The 18,452-nt window shown below is 40.2% G+C and overlaps 1 protein-coding gene across 20 annotated transcripts in view; it reads right to left on the bottom strand.

The window, feature by feature from the left end:
• The window catches only part of nfia (nuclear factor I/A), a 738,669-nt gene that overhangs the window by 71,780 nt on the left and 648,437 nt on the right, over positions 1–18,452 (bottom strand). For all 20 annotated transcript variants that reach the window (XM_048539762.2, XM_059647912.1, XM_048539775.2 and 17 more), the window contains one exon: positions 12,606–12,793. In XM_048539762.2, coding sequence (XP_048395719.1) covers positions 12,606–12,793 — 188 coding nt within the window. The remainder of the gene's footprint in view (positions 1–12,605; positions 12,794–18,452) is intronic.

Raw genomic sequence — 18,452 nt, 5'->3', positions numbered from 1 at the left:
ACAGTTAAGGGTGAGGCTTGGTTTAATATTTATTTATGCTGTTATCTTGCTTCAATAGATGACAGCACCATAAACAACATGTGTTTAAAACATAATAAATGTACAAAAGCAGAAATAGGTTGGCAAAGCAATTCATGATGCCTCTAAAGAGGTAGTAAATCTCTTTGATCATGGACTGTCTGAAAATAAGGAGTCTGTCTTCAATTTTGGCATGCTTTCATATCATCACTAGGACGACGTATTTGGTAAGCTTGAACTCCTCTACTGCTGCCACAAACTAGTGTCCTTCAGTGACCACAATCCTTTTCAGTATGCCTATTTGATCTAGCACATGCATATTGCAGCATTCCAAATGACCTGTCTGATTTTTACATGCAATGTGAATGTCTGCTAGCATTATGAGACCTTCGTGCTAACTTGGATACATATATATATTTAAAGCAACAGAGGGATTGGAATATCATCCTTAACAAGCATAACTATATTCAACAAATACACGCCATTCTTAAAAACATGTCCAAATTAATATCCATTGAAGGTGCTGCGCAGCATGACCGGATAACCTTTCTGAAATGCAACTTAAAAAGCATTTGCTGGACTTACACAGGCGGAAAGTGCTGTCACGTGGCATATATAATAGGATCCACCCACATGGCTCACTGCGTCCATGTCCATACCGGGTGCTCCAGACACAAAATAGTGACATCTTTTATGTTTCTTTCTAATTTACGATTGGTTTTCTATAACATGACCTGACCAAATGGTTGGGTGAATTGCTACAACCTGTTTTAAGCAAGCAGTGACATGTACACACTTCACATTTATGAAGACCACAAAGGACTTGTATATTGATAGGCATGTAGCTTCTATGTGCTCAGTTGACATTGCTAGTACCAATGTACCATTTCCAGAAGGTATGGACATTCTGTACTGTAGCACTACAGCATAGTAATCCAGATCCACCACGATTGCCTGAATCAGTATTCTTTGAACTTATGAACTGAGTAACTCACACTTTTGAGTTCAATTTCAAAAACACCATGTATACCCCAATAAAGATAACATTGCCATGGAATCTCTGCTACATTTATATCCCACAAATATTTTTGCTGGATTCCATGAGAAATGCATAACTAATGAAATGACACCTAATTTCCAACCTCTTGCATATTTCTAATATCTTGTTGATACATTTGCTATATTTGAATCTGCAGTTGCATGTTGGAATTTCCTCTTTGGTCTTAACAGACTCCATCCTGCACTCAATTTCATATTTGAAGTAAAACAAACAGTCAAATGAGCTCCTTTTCCTCAATGCTCTTTTGAGGAATTGTCCAGGGTGATCTCTACTACTGTCGATTACAAACCTACTATGTTCTGAGGAAAGGTCATCAGATCTAAAATGTTAACACTGATTTTATCTTCACAGATACTGCTAGGCCTGCTGAGCATTTCCAGCAACTTCTGTTTTTCTGCAAACCTACCTTCACTGGTCAATGCAGACATTGAGACTCCTACAGTTCCACATGCTCTAAGATTGGCTTTACCATAAAACTCGTAAACAGGATCTGAATCATTTCTTCATTCTGCAAACTGGATGATGAGGTAGAACATATCAAGGCCATCTATGGCCACCTAATTGGATCCTTTGTGGTTATCACAAGAACTTATGGGTAGTCTCAGGGCAGCCACTCTTGGTCCTGAAAAGTGCTCAGTCTACCCCTGAATGGGCAATGTATCTTTATAATTTAAGCAACAGTGAAGGTGGCTGTTTCATGGTATTCACCGGTAATAGGATGCTACTGACAAACTGAAAATATGTTGGCTTATCACAAAAATTGACAATGTGGTGTACAAATTTCAGTGTCAGTATGAAGCCAGGCATATAGGTTGTACATCCCATAAACAGACAGATAATATCAGCAGCACATTACTTGTACATTTGCAACAAGCAAGATACTGATTAGGTGACACATGCAAAATTTGCAATACAGTGTCTGACATGAGATGTGATTTTTGTAATTGGACAATATTTTCTGGATAACTTGGCATGTAAAGTGCATTTCTTGCAAACTGAGAGAATATGTACCTGCATCAATTTCAATTCAACAGGAAAGGCGACAACTGCTCAATGGTTTATTTCTCAGGGAGTGCCCTGACCAATTAGAGTTAACCTACCTACTTTAAATTTTAAATAAAGTCTGGCTGTTAAGTGTCAATCAGTAGTAATGTCTGCATTCTGCATGACAATACCTCTACCAGTGACAGAAGTATATAAAATAGGAGCAGGAAGCTTGCACCACTATTCAGTATGATCATAGCTGATCATCTAACTCAGTGTCCTGTTCCTGCTTTCTTCCATACCATTTGATCCATTTAACCCTAAGAACTATAATTAATTCCTTCTTGAAAACATTTAGTGTTTTGGCCTTAAATGTTTTCTGCGGCAGAAAATTCCATGGGCTCAGTCATAAAGGGCATGCTCCATATCCCAAAACTATGACCCCAAGTTCTGGACATCAACAATATCAAGCACATCCTTTTTGTATTTACCTTGTCTCGTTGTGTTAGAATTTCCGAAGTTTCTTTTTTCATTGTTCTAAGCGCCAGCAAACATAGTCCTAACTGATCTAATCTCTCTTCAGGCATCAGTCTTGTCAACTCAGGAATCAATCTGGCAAACCTTCTTTGTGTCACTCCACTGCCAAAACATACTTCTTCAGATAAGGAGACCAATACTGCACACAATATGCTGGCTTGGTGTCACCAAGGCCCTGTACAATTGCAACCTTACAACTCTGCTCCTGTACATACCATGTACGCATCCTCATGCACACCATTTGTCTTCTTCACCATGTGCTGTACTCACACCCTTAGTTTTAGCAACTGATGTACAAGGTGACACAAGATTCTGTGCACATTCTCCTTTGTAAATTTATTGCCATTCAGATAATATTTTGCCTTGTTTTTGCTACCAAAGTGGATAAGCTCACATTTATCCACTCACTCAACCTGTCTGAATTACACTGAAACATTTCTGTATCCTCTTCATAGTTCACCCTCCCACCCAGCTTTGTGTCATCTGCAAACTTTGAGATTTCACACATATTTCAGAGTCTATTTGTCAACCAAGGAGCACTCTCCTCCCATGCAGTATAAATGTTAGTTGTTTCTTGTGCTTGTATTCTTATAAAATATCCTGATGAGTGCAGATGAAAAGACTTGTCAAAATGTGTGAAATGTCAGCAATATTATAGTTCTGTACTACCAACTTAGGTAGAGACAAAAGCACTGCAGATGCTGGAATCCATGGTTGTCAAATAGGAGGCTGGACGAACACAGCAAGCCAGGCAGCATCTGAAGGAAAGGAACAGTTAACATTTCAGGTATTGCCTTGCTTCAGAACTGGATGAAGGGTAATACCTGAAATGCTGACTGCTCCTTTCTACCAAATGCTGCCTGGCTTGCCGTGTTCTTCCAGCCTCCTGTGTGTACTGCCAACCGATGAATTGTAAGTGAATGTTGATATAATATGGTGTATGATGTTGGAATCAAGCTTATTATTGGCAGCTGAAGGAAGTATTTAATTGATGATTCTTGATTGGTCTGGGATGTTCCTTATTAAAGCGTGGGGAAAGCCATTGAATTATTCTTAACTATTGTAAAGCAACACTACAGTGGATTAACTGACCATTCATCTTACTGCTATTTCTGCAGCATAAAACAGAAACTAAATTTCAAGAGGCAATTTGTGAGTTGCACAGTTGCTGTTCCTGTTCTTTGTAGGCATGATTTCCCTTTTAAAATTAACACAAAACGTGAAAAATAGATACTCTCATATTTTACAATCCTGAAGATTAAATTAGGTTTTATTGTCACGTGTCCCTGAGTACAAGAGTACAGTGAAAAGTGTACAGAGTTGCCACGCTCTGGCTCCATCTTAAAATACAACAGTTAGAATTAAAAAAACAAGAGCCAAAATTAAAGAACCAGGAAGAAAAAGATAAGCTGCCAGTGTAACTGCCACTTCGTCACTGCTGATGGCACCGCCTTGAGTCCGGCGCCTCACCATCATCTGTGCTGAAACACCACCATCGAAGTCACCACACGCCAGTGCTGTCACTCACCACCGGGCCCACCTCGCTGACACTGCCGCCATCTTGGAATCAACTGAAATATCAACCTTCCTGTACAAATTCAAGAGCGTAATACTTTGAACTAGCACTGACATCGATGCCAGTGCTACTGCTATTGCCTCAAGTCTTGCCCTGGACTATCAACATCGAAGTCGTTATGGTGCAGTGCCATCTCTCACTGCTGGGCCCACAGGATGTGCGCCATGGAGAAGTTCCTCCCCAAACATGGCACCAATCATTTCCACAGAGGTCGGATGGAGTCGGGTCATGTTTCAATTTCCGTGCAGACTGCTGCACAGAGCAATTAGCAGCTGCCTCCACTTCTATTTGATTTTGGTGATCTGGGTGTCTAACATGAAGTGCACATTCGCTCTGATTGGAGCAGATCTGAACCTTCAGCATTTACTTCAATAGCCAGGGTATTTTATGTTCTTTATGGCCCCTTTGAATATGATCCTGATATACTTCAGGAAGATAGAAGCTATTTGGTGCACCAGACAGTCTTTGATAAGGTTCTGAAAGGTTGTTCCACTTTGTCAGAGAGTCTAGAATTAGAGACCACTGTTAAAAAAAGGTGTCTTTCATTGAAGATGGTTATGAGAAGAAATCTTTTCTTTCAGATAGGAAAATGTAGAACTCTCTACCCCGGAGAATGGTGGAGGCAGCATCCCTGAATGTAGTTGAGGCAGAGGTGGACTAACCACAGAGTCAAGAGATATCAGCAGTTGGCAAAAAACATGGGGCTGAGGCCTCAATCAGAGCAGCCGTTATTTGATCGAACGAGCAATTAGCTTTGGGGTAAAGTGGTTTACTCTGGCTCTTGGTTCTTTTTTCATCTGACCTGTCAAAGGAAACTTTCAAAAGTTTGAATGCATTTAAAAGACCTTTGCTTCAAAGCCTGAGGGTTTCCATTGGATTTATGCTGCACAACTGATTTCACAACCTAACATTATCAAAGTTGTGTGCCAACTATTTCATAATTTGATCGACAGCCACAGCTATTTACAGAATCTTCTAAACTGGACTATAAATTCCAATGGCTTATTGTTACAAGGGATCGTGCACTCGAATGAAGTATTTGTTGTTGTGAAGAATTACATAGTTAAAAGAATCTAAATGTTGGGATTAATTTGTGTTTGCTTTTAAAATGAAGTCTGAATTAGACATTTCAAACTATATAATATTTAATCCCAGCACTGGTCCCGAGGTCTGCCCCATAGTGGATACTAAGTGAGTTGGCCTGGTTGATGTAGGTGTAAAAGTCAGTGGGTGAAAGGAAGTCACGAGCTGACATATGGTTGAATTAACATGGCATTAGGGCTATCAAAGGAAATGGAAATGGGTGGAGGAGCATCAATTGGCATTCAGCCATCAAGCAGGTCAGTTGCAGAGGCACAGATTGGCATAACGTGTATGGGGAGCCATAGGGGTGGGTACAGGGCATGGATTGGCAACTGACATGTGGTTGAATTAAGTTGGCATTGCAGATGCTGGAATCCATGGTTGTCAAATAGGAGGCTGGAAGATCACAGCAAGCCAGGCAGCATCTGAAGGAAAGGAGCAGTTAACATTTCAGGTATTGCCTTGCTTCAGAACTGGGTGAAGGGTAATACCTGAAATGCTGACTGCTCCTTTCTGCCAAATGCTGCCTGGCTTGCCGCGTTCTTCGAGCTTCCTGTTTGAACTGCCAACCGATGAATTGTAAGTGAATATTGATATAATAAGGGGTATGATGTTGGAATCAAGCTTATTATTGGCAGCTGAAGGAAGTATTTAATTGATGATTCTTGATTGGTCTGGGATGTTCCTTATTAAAGCATGGGGAAAGCCATTGAATTATTCTTAACTATTGTAAAGCAACACTATAATGGATTAACTGACCATTCATCTCACTGCTATTTTTGCAGCATAAAACAGAAACTAAATTTCAAGAGGCAATTTGTGAGTTGCACAGTTGCTGTTCCTGTTCTTTGTAGGCATTTGTTAACATTAGGGCTTTTAAAGGTGGGTGCAAGAGCATCGAACGGCATACGGCCAACAAGTAGGTCAAATGCAGGGGCACAGATTGGGATGAAGGGTATGGACAGCCATTGGGATGGGTACAGGGCATGGATTGGCAACAGGGGAATGCGAATTGTGTGGATTGGGTGAAGGGTGACTTGAGTTCCATTCCTTTTGTTTTTGAAATTTCAACAGTGCAGACAGGCAGGCCTTTCCACCTGGCATCCTCTGTCCTTGTTCTGGGATCACCTGATCTGGTCTCAGGGAACTTCACAATCCCAGAATGAAAATTCCAACAGTTAGGTCACTTTCCCCTCAGTTGGATTTGTGGAGTCTGGAAATATCCAGAATCTCGATGAAATATTGATAAGACAACTTCATACATGTAATTGTCTCATCTTTGTTCTTCATTTTGTGCCAATCTGTTACATCATACATTCTTGTATCCACATATATAATGGAAACCGGTGTTACAATCTTATCATGCTTTCAGTGGGGGTAGGTCTGTATTTCATCTTTTGGCATAACCTAGCCCCTCAGTTGACAGCACAGAAAATGTCTAATGCTCCAACCAACTCTGTTTATCTCTCCTAAATTGCCTTATGATTTAGTATTTCAAGTGGGTTTTATTTTCTGTAAGAAATTCCTTGGGAGATTAACTTGTAAGACTAGAATGAGGCTTCCCCACAGCTACAGAAGGGTATGTTTCTTAAATGAGTTAAATAAAATCCAGAATTAAAAGCTGATCTAATGGGGACTATATGACTGTTGTTGTGAAAACTCACCTGGTTCCCTAATATCCTTTAGGAATGGAACTCTAACATCCTTACTTGATCTGGCCTGCATGTGACTCCAGATCCATAACAATGTGGTTGATTCTTAACTGTGCTCTGAAGTGGCCTAAGAAAATAATATCAAGGGCAATCGTGGATGGGAAACAAATTCTGGCCTTGCCAGTGATGCCCACATCTCATCCAAGTATATAAAATTTGTTTCATTAATAAAAGTGCCTTTAGATGTTTCATTTATATTAAAGACATTATATATGTGCAACCTGTTATTGTTTTTGAGATCCTCACCTGCTTGCACAATCCCCACGTTGGAGGGTTGATTGGCATAGCATCCTGCAAGTGTATTTCTCCCGGAAAGAATAATTTATACCCTGATACAGCCTTGGTGAGATATGTGTTGGGGTTGTGTTTTGAAGTTGGGGCAGGAGAAGGAGATCCTCAGCACTTCCTATTCATATCATTGAGTTCCCTCAGACCAGGTCCTTGGAGGATCTTGACACAAACTCCAGACAGACTCTGTATTCAAAGTGAGACAGGAATCAAGTAATTCTTTGCCTTATCTACATTACTTACTTGTTGTGTTAGAGAAGCCCTAGAAATTCTGGGATAGCATTATGGAGCAAGCGAATTGCTATTATTTCCCATTTTCTGTGCCTCAGAATTAAATGTCTCTTCAATAGAAGAAGAAAGTCCATCCCAATATTTGTGAAACCTTTCTGGTCATTTAAGACCTAACTGCACGCTTCATCGTAAAGCTACCCTGATGAATAAGGTTGTTTTGGTCACAATCCATCAGCAAATCTACATCTGTTGTGAACATCTCTGCAGTGATGCAGGTTTTCTGCTTGTGGAAATCTCAGGCTAACCTGCTTGTTTTTTACAATATCGAACGTACACACAGTATTCAATAATTCAAGAGTTTTCAGATGAGCTGAGCAAATGAATACTCAGGCATAAACGTTACTATATTGATTCGATGTCTAGACAAGTATGTATCTTCTAACTCACTGCAGACATTATTCACTCCTGCATCGTATGGGATATCTGAAAGCGTGTTTGTGTAGATTAATGTCTCAAGTATAATGTGTTTCATGTATCTGTTATGATTCAAACTTCAAGTGGTCTGTTAGGATGTTGCAGATAAATGAGGTGTTCTGATCATATGCAACCAACCTTAAAATTGTACAATACAAAAAGTATTTATGCTTTTGCATCCACCTATACATATAAAGGAGTGAACAAATTGCTTCAATAATTTTCAATTCATACGACAATGGAAACTTATTTTCTTTGTCAACAAAACAGCAACGGTCACTTATCCACTGACCTTTACGCCTCAGAGAGTTAGAATATCCTCTTCAGAGATTTTGCCTGGTAACACTGAATCAGCAGCAAAGGCATGCACTGAGCGACTGTGAAAGACCAGGAAGGTCATGGAATCATTAGAATCACTTCAGTGCGGAAGCAGATCATTCGGGCCATCAAGTCCATGCCGACATCTCACGCAGCCCCACTCCCAAGCCCACTCCTGCATTTCCCATCCTAAACACTACGGGCAATTTAGCATAGCCAATCTGCCAAACCTGCACACATTTGGACTGTGGGAGGAAGCTGCAGCACCTGGAGAAATCCCATGTAAACATGGGGAGAATGTACAAGCTCCACCCGGACATTTGCCCGAGGCTGGAATTGAACCTGGGTCCCTGGCGCTGAGAGATAGTGGTGCTAACCACTGAGTCACCATGCTGCCGCAACATTTACATTTAAACAAATTTATTTAGGTACTTATAAATATGATTTTGGTCATTACTATGCTTTGTACAAAGATAAATTATGTAAAAGCAATAATGTATGAATTATCCTAATGAAGATTTGGAAGCACAAGACACAGTCGTCACCAAGTCTGCCACAATTCTGCAAGGACTTTCCCATTTCAATATTAAGTAGATCCACAAAGTTACTCAGTTACAGCGCAAGACTAGTTGGCTCCAGCCAATTGTTCTATTTTTATCCAGGTTTGGCTGAACTGCAATCCTACAACACAGCTCTTCCTTTCTATGTGCTCTGTACCAGGCTGGTTGAAGAAGTAAGAACTGGTGGTTGTACTGATAAGGTAGACAATGAAAAGTCTCCTTTACAACATAATGAAACTGATAATGAATTGGCGAAAAGGCTTGATCACTAAAGGAAGTAATTGATAAGGTAACTAGGAGGAACAGAAGATAACTCTATGGCCACATGAGCATGCTTACTATTAATACGATCATGGTTAAGCTTCTGCCTCAACTTAACTTTCTTGCCTGCACTCAGTTTACATTCCCACCTATTTTTGTTTCATCAGCAAACTTACGCATATTATTGTCAGTCACTTCTCACATCAAAGCCAAAATATTTATTTTTTTAATTTGTCCAACTTTTTCTTTCTGCTCATGACCACAACACTTTCCATTTTGTCCTCCATTTGAAGTATCAATCTAGTAAATCTTTTCTGAATTACCTACAGGACATGGACATCCTTCCTTAAATAAGGAGATCAAAACTGCACACAGTATTGAGTATGTGGTCTCACACATGTCCTGAAGCATAACATCCTTACTTCAATGTTCAATTCCTCTTCATCTATAGGATAGCATTCCATTCGCCCTAATTACCACTGTGCCTATGTACTAACTTTCCTGCACTAGGATACTAAGTTCCCTCTGCAGGTTGGAATTATGCAGTTGTTCACCTTTTTTCATTCTTCTTGTGAAGTGGACAAATTGATATTTTTCCAAACTTACTCCATCTTCTAAGCTTTTGTCTACATACTCACAATGGTTTGTCACCTCCTTATGTCCTCTTCAAAAACAGGTCCATACTCCTCTCATCCTAAGAGTCACAAAAGACTTATTTATGCATGCTTTGTTATCTGCGAGTTGGCCAGTCTTCTATTCGTACCAATGTGCCATGCCTACACGATGAGCTCCATTACAGCACAATAACCTTTTGGGTGGCTCCTTGCCAAATGCCTCCCATAAATAGTTTTATCCGTTGCCGTGACAGGTTCTGAACCCATGTTGCTGTAGCAAAACCTAGGCCTCTGATTACTTGGCCAGTGACATTAACACTATGTCACCAACTTCCCAGAAGCAACTACCAAGTAAATTTGGATTCGTTAGCATTTTCACATAGCAGAGATCTAGCACATATCCAAAATTGCAAAATGCCTGTTCATTGATATCTGTGGCCCAGTCTGTCACATAGGATCCTGATGCTGAAATCAAGCATTGACATGTCCTGAAACTTCCGATATACTGATGCAAATGCGTACAGATCTATAATGAAGGCTTGATGCTAAGAATGCAGTTTTCTCTGCCTCCTACATTTGAGAGAATTTTGCTGCATCCTCCTGTCCCCGAGTGTTTACTCACTGCCATCCACAGCCACCAGAGTTTTCTGCATCCTCATAACTTGAGCTTGTAGCTGTTCTCCCCATTGACAGATCGCTATCATTGCGACTACTCCTGCTTGTGAGAACTGCATTTGGCCTTGAGTTTATGCATACAATATCCTCGTGGATCATGTAACAAGTATTTAATAAATAATGTGACTTGCCTACTTCCTCCTATACCAGGCAAGTTACTGGGGTTCTATTCTAACTTTGCCCTGAGCATTACTTTGACCAAAACCAGAATCCCAAAAGCACAAAAAGTAAGAAGAAAGTTCTATCAGCAAATCATAGTAATGATGTTTTTGAGCAATTATAATGCACCACTCAAATTACCAACATATGCAAAGGGTACATTTCCTGCCACAATTCGCCACCTGGCTACCATACCCCCCTTGTCAAATCTCCCTTGGCTGCAGTTTCCCTTTAGGGGCTACCCCTACCTCACTTCAATTCCTTTATCTAATCGTCCCTCATGACTGAATTTCACATCTAAAGATAGACACTTGCTCCACCGACTGGCTATCTCATGCCTCAATTAGTGCAGCCCTGGTAATTTAATTCCACCCATAGCACTTCACAGTGCTTTTTGTGGATCTTTACATGTCCAAAGTGCATCAAAATGTCCACATTGTACAATGCAGGATAGATAAAGGATATCATTTTAGTTTGCCGAAAATTTTGCTGAATTTTCCCCAAAGAATTCTTCAAGATATATTAAAACAAATGCATTAACCACATCTATCTTGTTGTACATCTAATAGATGGATAGAGATATGTTTTAAAGAACATCTGACAAGCAGGTTTGTATTGGAAGTTAAGTGCTTTTTCTCTGTGACAGTTTGGATCTTTGCAGATGCACGTCAGCAACACTTCAGTGACATGCTAATCTTGTTGCACGCTGTTTTAACTTCTGTAATTAAAAATGTCCCTTTCATTTTGGAGAATTTTCTTCCTCAGATACAAGTTTGTCAGCTGACTCCTTAGTCTCAAAAAATGAAGTTTTTCTTTGCAGCAACATTGCTGTGAGTGTGCGTCTGCCCTTTGAGGAAGAAACGAAGTCATTCCCTATCTACTGTTAATGTCTCCTGACACCCAGCTATAAGCAGTAATGTGGAAAAGCTGCCTATTTCATCACAGGAGGTGTGTGTCCGCAAAACCTGCACTGTGAAAAATGACAGGAAAATTTAGTATTTTCACAGCCCTAATCTGAATGTATGTATTTCAGTCAAAAATCATTGTGGCTGACTCTATTACTATTTATATCCTCAATTTTAGAAGTTACAAGAAAATTTGCAGGCTCCATTATTATGTAGATGGTCTTTACTGCACAATGAATGGTCTCTTCGATCTCTTGATGAACCACTACTGAACCATACAACAGGTTACATGTCTACGTGGTGATACTGGATCAAATTTGCCAGGATAATAAAATGTGAGGCTGGATGAACGCAGCAGGCCAAGCAGCATCTCAGGAGCACAAAAGCCTCCCTAACCTGTTCTTCCTCTCACCTATCCCCTCCTCCCACCTCAAGCTGCACCTACATTTCCTACCTACGAACCTCATCCCGCCTCCTTGATCTGTCCGTCCTCCCTGGACTGAACTCTACCCTCCCTACCTCCCCACCCATACTCTCCTCTCCACCTATCTTCTTTTCTCTCCATCTTTGGTCCGCCTCCCCCTCTCTCCCTATTTATTTCAGAACCCTCTCCCCATCCCCCTCTCTGATGAAGGGTCTGGGCCCGAAACATCAGCTTTTGTGCTCCTGAGATGCTGCTTGGCCTGCTGTGTTCATCCAGCCTCACATTTTATTATCTTGGGATTCTCCAGCATCTGCAGTTCCCATTATCTCTGATACAAATTTGCCAGGCAGCTTTTTCTCTTGCAAGTTATTGCAGATTTTTTTCAATGCATTATGAAAGACTGTCGACTCTGATACTTGATGTCAATGGAAAAGCAAATTGTATTATTGCATTTTATACATTTGCATGAGCATACAAAATGAAATAGATAAAATCCCAGGACTTTTAAAAGCCCAAAATATGAAACTGAGAAAGATTTAAACTTACATTTATTGACCTTTCATTGCACATCCACTTAATGATTTGAAACTTGCAGTTTCACCAACCATGATTAAGGTGAACACATAACATTGATTTACAAGCTTTTAATAAGGCAGAGTGCATAAAAGCTAGAAGGCAATATCTAATTATCTCTCTACCAATGCAAAAAGTAAAAAGTGGCCTTACATTTAGGAACCCCACCTGTCCTGACTGCTGGCTGGTGTCAGGGCAGACCAGTTGGACAAACTCCTTCAGGGTTTCCTGACTAGGGTGTGGATGATAGCGGATGGCCGTGTGCGAGAAATAAGGACCCGGCTGCTGGATGATGGGAGACGTTGGAAAATGTAGAGTTGAGGCTGTTGCGTGGGGGCTTGCTGTAAGGAAAGAGCAAAGATACCGTAAACTAAATTTCAAAATCCATTCACTGCGTTAGTTCATGATAGAACATTGTTATCAAGGTACAAGCAATATAATCAGAAATGCCACTTCGAACACCAAGACTCAGCACCTAGTACAGAATACAGAGAAATACAACATTTTCTGTTACTTTACACTGAACTGCTCTTTACTTAATGGCAAAACAAAAAATTACAAAGATATAAAACAAAGTTCCTTTCCAGAATTTTCTGTTATGTCATGCAGCTCATTAAAACACACAAATGAATAATGTTTGATAATGTATAGGACATTTAAAACTAAAATTGAACTTTCAACATTGCCTAGTACCTACAGCCTTAGACAGTTTGTAGGAAAACAAATACTTGATCAGATTTACCTCCAATTTTACTTTCTGTTCAAAACAAGTCTTCTGAAAAGAGTCATCTTTTTTGAAATAATACTTTAATCTTTCGTCATATGTGTCTGATCAAATATCCCTTTTTTTTTCATCTCACAGAATTATTACAGAGTAGGGAGGCGGCTATTGAGCCCATTATGTTGGCCCTGGCTCTCTGAGCATTTTAACTTAGTGCCAATCTCCTTTTCCTGTAACTATTTACATTGTTTCTATTTGACTAATCATATCGCGCCTTCTTGAAACCTTCAATTGAACCTCCATATTATAGAAGTGGAAATGAAAAATTCTCTACAAATAAACAGTCAAATCCTTTAGAGAAACTTAGAGCTTTAAGTTCCACTTCAGAAGTATCTTCAATTATTGATATTGAACATTATTTCATTTGAAAAACAGAAGACTATCAATCCAATCTCGCCTCATTTTAACAGTGATCAAGTAAAGGATATCTGTCTTAATGAAGCCAGAGAGGCCAAACAATCTTGGCTGGAAGTAGCACAGGTGGTGAGTGAACAGTATGGTGAGAATGCTGTGGTTTCAATATTGCAAACACTTCAATTACTTTGTATGGACTAGCAAGGTATGTGCAGCTCTGCACCCTGGTGACAGGATTTAAGGTCTGCTTTTTTTGTTCTGTACACCAGCATGAAAACTATTTTGATAAACCAGCAGTTTTTTCCAATCAAAAAGTACTTAGTGCACTATCCAAAGAAAAAACCCAAAAAACTGTCGATGCTAGAAATCAGAAGCAAAAACAGAAATTGCTGGAAAAACTCAGCAGATCTAGCAGCATTTGTGGGGAGAAAGTAAAGATAAAATTTCTGGTCCAGTGATTCTTCTTCAGAACAATAGTTCTTCAGTTCTGAAGAAGGGTCTCTTGACTTAAGTGTTAACTCTGGCTTCTCTTCAATAAAGATAATTTCTGGGTTTAGTGCGCTTCCAGTAGTGTGTCAAGCTTCAAAAGATTTGGTAAGATGGAATTGAGACCTTTCCACCTTCAGGTCACGTGCTGTGATGTGGTGATGATATCATGAATACTTCCCTTCATGTTATACTGACATACTAACAGTGAGATGTAACTCAACAGCCCCCTTTCCCCAAAGATAAAAACGTATTCCAAACAAACATACATGGTAGCAAAAAGGCCTGTGATGCTAATTCAATAATAATACAAACAGGTATTACAGAGTTAACAAGGCTAATGTTCAAACTTGAATGTAACGCTTTGGAAGTTTGACAATTTGTCCTTATCTGGTCATCTCATTCTGGTGTGGACAGATGTGCGTTTTAGCTGTTGTATTTGTTTGACGTCTTATTTGTGTTGCTGCTCATTGTTATCACGCAACATCACCAGTCAATCGTCTTCATTGTCAAGTTTTTCCTCAATCTGCATATGATTGATTTGCTGTACATTGGTTTAAGCTTGCTTTTGTTCCTACACAATGTAGCACCATGATCAGCAATGATTTTGTATGATCTGGGCTGGTTAAATATTCGAGTAACCTTTTCTAGCATACGAGTATTTGTATTTCAATCTCTCACTCTCTACCCAGCTCACAGTTTTGGTCATTCTCTACATATTTGCTCATTGTGTTTCTCTATTATTCTCTACTGACTTTCATGAAAAATGCCTGTGCCTCAGAATGGTTGGACACTTGATTGCTAAGCACAGTCATTGACAATTTCCTTCTGACCACAAGTTTGTGATTGGGATGGCATTCTTCGCTCCATTGGTGTTGCACCAAAATGCAACAATACAATATGAAAGTCTTGTTGTGTTGCTCAATACTTAATGACTTGAAAGTATGTACCACACATTCTGGTAGAAAGGGGATAGTGGGGAGATGACGTGAAACGAGTCACTCCTGATTTAATACACATCTTGGATTGTTTTGGGGAAGTGCTGTAGTCCACTGTCAGACACTATGTTTGTGGGATGGTGAACAAACTGAAAATTGTGCTGACCATGACAGCATCAGTCATGCTTGTTGTGTTGGTAAGTTATCGGGTAATGAGAAATTCAGAGGAATCATTAGGATGTAATGATTCTCGTGCATGGTGAATAGGGCTGCTGCTACTCTAAGGAGTCAGTGGAACACAGTGTGCATGCAGAGGGCTCTTTGCGACTGGCATCAATATGTTTCGCATATCCTGCATGAATTCACAAGTCAATTGAATATTTCTATTCATTGCTGGCCAACAGCTATCCATTATGTTCAATATCCACATATCCCTGTGTAACATGAACATGAGCATCGAAGGTAATACTTTAGGCATTAGGAATTGTTTGCTATTAAAAATTATTTGTTGTGATATTCCACATTGGTCTCTGTGCAGCCAGAATTAACAAATCTGCTCAGATACTTTTTCAATATTGTCAGGCTATCCATAGATAATGATCTTTTGCAACTCTTGCAATTCCTCATCTTCAACAGTTGCTGACTGCAAATGCTCAGACTGGCTCTAACCAAAATATAATAGATCAACCGTGAAAATGTCTTCAACTCTGCAGTCTGGAGCATCAATGTTCAGGAGGATCATGTTGGTCATTGTGGCGTTTGGGTAATCTACTCAGCATTTCAGATGTAATCATCCTGGCATGTGGCTTATAGAATTATAGAATCCTAACAGTGTGGAAAACAGGCCATTCAGCCCATCAAATGCATGCTGACCCTCTGAAAAGCATCCCACTGAGACCCACCCACTCGCCCACCCCCCTACCCTATCCCCACAACCCAGCATTTCCCGTGGTTAATCCAGCACATCCCTGAACAGCATGGCAATTTAGCATGACCAATCCACTTAAACTACATATCTTTAGGCTGTGGGAGGAAACTGGAGTATCCAGGGAAAACTCATGCAGACATGGGAAGAATGTGCAAAACCACACAGACAGTCGCTATAGGCTGAGATGAAACCCTGGTCTCTGATGCTGTATAGCAGCATATCTAACCATTGTGCCCATGTGTCACTCATCTTATAAAAGATACATGCCCAGGCCTTTGAGCGATGCATCTTCAAAAATCGTAGCTTTCCCTAAGTTGCAACATTACTATAGGCAAAATTTTGCGATAGAACCTGTTTGGAAAAATTAAAACTGTATTGGTGGTCATCTTTTTGCACATAGGGACGCCCTTCCAGAGCAAATCTCTCAGTGGAAACACCTGAGCTACGAAGTTGGGAATACATGCCGAGAGGAAATTAAAAATCTGAAGCGACATTGACGGTTTTTTTTAATCCTGTGGGGTCACCATTTGTTTAATATCCTCAATCTTGGATTGGTACTGACCTCATGGACAGAGTAAATTAACTCAAAGATAGTTATCTGACTGAGAATAACGTGCCATTCGTACTGTTTACTGCCATTCCTTCTTGCTGTATTGCCATCATCAATGGATGAAGATAATGGTTATTCTCTGCCTGTGTCTTGCGCATTGCTATCGTATCCAGCAAACTGCATTCTCAATAATTTTATCCATGTGCTGCTGAAATATGCATTAACCAACTGTGAGCCCACAGAGTTATGGTTAGAAATTGGACCTAAGTATGGTGTCCAAGATGTCGCAAGTTTTTTTGAATTCCTCTGCTCAGTTGCCAGGCCAGTATCCATGCTTTACATCTAGCTTTGTAAAGAACCTGGCTCTGGAAAATTTACTGTTTATTCTTCCAGTGTTGACATTTTGTATGGTCACCTTCCAAGTGAAAGGTTGAAGTGCCTTAGATCTAGGCTTCCTCTTGCGGTGCCACCTGATGCGATGTCATATATGTGACGGAGCTACAAAATCCTGTGCAGTGGTTTACTTCCAAAATTATACAATTTTGCTCCATCTTGTTCAGTTCCATTCCAAACTTCTCCTGAATGTACACATTGCACTCGCTTGGAGAATCAATAAATGGGTTCGTATTATCCTTAAAACCTCTGATCATGTCAAATAAGTCTGGGCGCAGGCATCTGAGATGGTGGATGATTCAACTGTATCACATTTCCTGTAGTTTGTAGTTACACAAAGGAGTTATTGTTAATTCTGCTAATTAGAAGAACTGAGAGGGTCATATCATAGTGCAAAGAAGCCCATCAAAAGCTTTTTCCCTTCCCCTGTAGCTCCCACTGGATGCTATTTCTGGACGGTAGTCTGGTAGCTCTGCACAGAGACAGTGCTTTTCCACTGGGAGTCAAACTGTGCCAGAATCATCATTTTAATGAATACGGGACAAGTGCGGGACATTGGGATTAGCACACCTTCAGTGGAGTTATGTCAGGGCAGACTGAATCGGCCAAAGAGCTTTTCTGCACTGTATGAATGTCCGACCCTATAAAAAGAATGCTAAAACCCCGCATGCCTGGATGTTTCAAGTCACAACAGGCTTCGTGTTTTCGTGTAAAACACCCACAGCAGTTGGTGAGGGAGGGAGGGAAAGATAATGAGAGATAATGGGAACTGCAGATGCTGGAGAATTCCAAGATAATAAAATGTGAGGCTGCATGAACACAGCAGGCCAAGCAGCATCTCAGGAGCACAAAAGCTGACGTTTCGGGCCTAGACCCTTCATCAGAGAGCTCTCTGATGAAGGGTCTGGGCCCGAAACGTCAGCTTTTGTGCTCCTGAGATGCTGCTTGGCCTGCTGTGTTCATCCAGCCTCACATTTTATTATCAGGGAAAAATAATGCTTGAGTTTAGAAAAGTCAAGAGGTAGCTTGATTGAAACATATAATACCCTGAGGAGCATTGGCAGGATGAATGTGGAAAGGATGTGGGAAAATCCAGATCTGGAGGTCATGTTTAAAAAGACGGGGTCACTCAGTTAGAGAGAAAAAAAAAATATTTTTCTTTCAGAGGATTCTAAGTCCTTGGAACACATTTCCTCAGGGGGCAGCAGAAATCAAATCCTTGAGTATTTTTAAAGTCGAGGAATAAGTTCTTGGTAAGCACAGTGATGAAAAGGTTATAGGGGATAGGCAGGAGTTGAGGTTAAAATAAGTTCAGCCACAATCTGACTCAACAGACCAAATGGTCAATACCTGCTTCTAAATCATATGTTCTTAAATATATGCAAGGGTCGCTGCTCACAAACGTCCAAGCTCTAAATGTCTAATGAAAATGATCGAGGACTCAAGAAATCTAAGAAAATGAATTAATATTAATCTATTACTTGGATACTAGTTTATGCTTGTAGCATTTCCTTCTCTCTGTTCACAGAGACAGGAAGCTGCATACTGAGGTCCACACTATCAGTTACAT

This window comes from Stegostoma tigrinum, chromosome 8 (assembly GCF_030684315.1).
Source record: "Stegostoma tigrinum isolate sSteTig4 chromosome 8, sSteTig4.hap1, whole genome shotgun sequence".
Classification (NCBI taxonomy): Eukaryota; Metazoa; Chordata; class Chondrichthyes; order Orectolobiformes; family Stegostomatidae; genus Stegostoma; species Stegostoma tigrinum.
The sequence above is the reverse complement of the archived record's forward strand: the minus strand, read 5'-3'. Positions and strand labels throughout refer to the sequence as shown.